Source organism: Gekko japonicus, unplaced genomic scaffold (assembly GCF_001447785.1).
Source record: "Gekko japonicus isolate JY-2015 unplaced genomic scaffold, Gekko_japonicus_V1.1 scaffold26, whole genome shotgun sequence".
In the NCBI taxonomy this organism is placed as follows: Eukaryota; Metazoa; Chordata; class Lepidosauria; order Squamata; family Gekkonidae; genus Gekko; species Gekko japonicus.
Window position 1 is genome coordinate 1,289,967 of NW_015174844.1, and position 2,389 is coordinate 1,292,355.

The 2,389-nt window shown below is 49.8% G+C and overlaps 1 protein-coding gene across 1 annotated transcript in view; it reads left to right on the plus strand.

Moving 5' to 3' along the window:
* The first annotated feature begins 110 nt into the window (after positions 1-110).
* ZDHHC13 (zinc finger, DHHC-type containing 13) overlaps positions 111-2,389 on the plus strand; it is a 42,951-nt gene continuing 40,672 nt past the window's right edge. The window contains exon 1 of the mRNA XM_015424413.1: positions 111-177. Coding sequence (XP_015279899.1) covers positions 121-177 — 57 coding nt within the window. The 5' untranslated portion in view covers positions 111-120. The remainder of the gene's footprint in view (positions 178-2,389) is intronic.

Genomic DNA, 2,389 nt, shown 5'->3' on the forward strand with positions numbered 1-2,389 from the left:
GGAGGAAAGGGGGGGTGGAGGGGGGGGGGGGGGGGGGGGGGGGGGGGGTGTTGCTAAGGGAGGGGCGGGCGAGAGGCCTGGAGGCGTGGCGAGGGGAGGGGAAAGGGGGCTGCCTGGCTGATGGCGTCCTCGTTGCTTCAGGCGCGCCAGCAGACCCCCTCTGGTGTCCCTCGGGAGGTAGGCAGGCAGGCGCTTTGCGATCGCCTCGCGAGGAAAAGGAAACGGGCCTCGGCGATCGGGTCTCCCAGGCTTGCGTCGGCCTCTTCTGGTTTTATTACACCTTCGCGGATTGCGAATGTGTTTACGGAGCAAGGAGTTCTGGACAGGTTAGGCCCAACGAATGCCAGATCATCAGTACTCCTGAGAGAATGCGCTTACTTCAGAATAAAACTAGCGTTAGGGTTAGCGCTTTAAGACGCCATTCTTTTGTAATGCTCTTTGGGGTATGCTCAGTAAAACTGACCGCCAGTCCTCCTGTCAGAACAAAGTCTGTTGCCATGCAAGCTTTAGAGAATCGGAGGTCACGTCTTCAGATGCTTCGGAGTGTAAAATCGTTTAGGCTGCTTGATAACACACTACTGAAAGGGGGCTGCTGGAAAGAGAGGCGAGTTCGAAACAAGATCCAGTCCAAATTCACTCAGACTGAGCCACTCCAGCTGTTAGAAAGGCAAAATGTAAAACTCCGTACAGGACAAAGTGAGCTAAGCAGCTACAGTAGGAAGTTACAGAGGTATGGCTGAAGCAGTTTACATCTGTAAGGGATGGGAGCAGCATATGACTTAAGCATGTGGGAAGTACCCTGCTGGACCTGGTGAGAACCCACCTAGTCTTTAAAGGATCCCAACTAACTCTCATTAGCTTTGACTTCTGAAAGCTGGAAATCTTCTTGGTCTCTATGCTGCTACTACAATCTGGCTCTTTTTCCCAGCAGAAACTGTTTGTTAGTTACAATGCCCCAGGGTTACCCCCAACCTAGGTTGAACCCTGACACTTTTTTTAAAAGTGGAGAAGTTCTGGGAGCATGTGAAATAAACAGCACCTCGAGCATGTACAAGAACTCGTGGGCACTCCATGAAATTGCTGAGCGGTCGGGTTAGAACGGATAAAAGGAAGTACTTCTTCACCCAAAGAGTGATTAACACTTGGAATTCACTGCCACAGGAAGTGGTGGCGGCTACAGGCATGGACGGCTTCAAAGGGGAATTAGATAAGCATATGGAGCAGAGGTCCATCAGTGGCTATTAGCTACAAGGTATAGATAGGGACTCTGGGGCAATGTGATGCTCTGTCATCTTGGTGTTGGGGGGGGTATGAAGAGCAACCAAAATTATCAAGGGGTTGGAGCACTTTCCCTCTGAGGAAAGTCTAAAGGGTGCACGTGTGCTAGAGGAAGTATTGTTATACAGTTATGCATGATCTGGAGACAGATTTTTCTCCCTCTTCTGCAATGCTAAGACTTGGCATATTCTCTGTGAAACTGATTGGCAATGGGTTCAGAAGGAAGCACTGTTTTCAGTAATGCATAACTGGGTTACTGCCACAGGTTACATAATTATGGTTACTAACTGAGATAACTTTTTAAAGGAGATGTGGGGGGATGTGGGTTTGAATCCTTGCTTGACACCGGGGCTCGCTGGGTGAACTTGGACATCTCTCTCTCTGCCTCGTTTGTCTTACATTGAGAATCTTATTTATTTACTTTATGTGTATCCTGCTTTTCTCCCCCATTGGTCCCCAATTGTTGTTCTCCTCTCCTCCATTTTATCCTCACACCAAACCTGTGAGGTGGGCTAGGCTGAGAATGTGTGCTTCATCTGAACCCCTTGGGGGGAGGGCAGGATAAAGTTGGAGCGGGAAGCAATTCCAGGGGGTCCTGATGCCATGGGAAAGGGGCTCTTCACCCGGCAGAGAAGGTTGCTGTTGTCCTTGCTAGATTCAAACCTTGTACTTGAGTTTGATTACAGATAGGGAAGAGGGCCTTCCCGCCAGTCTCTTGCGTGTGCTTGAGCCATGTCCATATGGGGGAGTAAAGAGCTTCTCTCTCTGCCAAAGCCCTAAAACAACTGGGATGCGTGCACAGCCCTGTACTTCTCAGATCACGTATGAAAAGTCTCTTTGCCCCATGAGCCAACTGAAGCACAGCTCCTTAGAACTATGGGGCCACGAGCACCTTTAATCCTTTCACTTTGGGTAAGCCCAGCAGGGTATATTTTCCCACTGTTGACCCCCACAGCACCAAGAAGACAGAGCATCACTTGACCCAGAGTCCCTATCTATACCTTGTGGCTAATAGCCACTGATGGACCTCTACTCCATATGCTTATCTAATTCCCCTTTAAAGCGATCCATGCTTGTAGCCGCCACCACTTCCTGTGGCAGTGAATTCCAT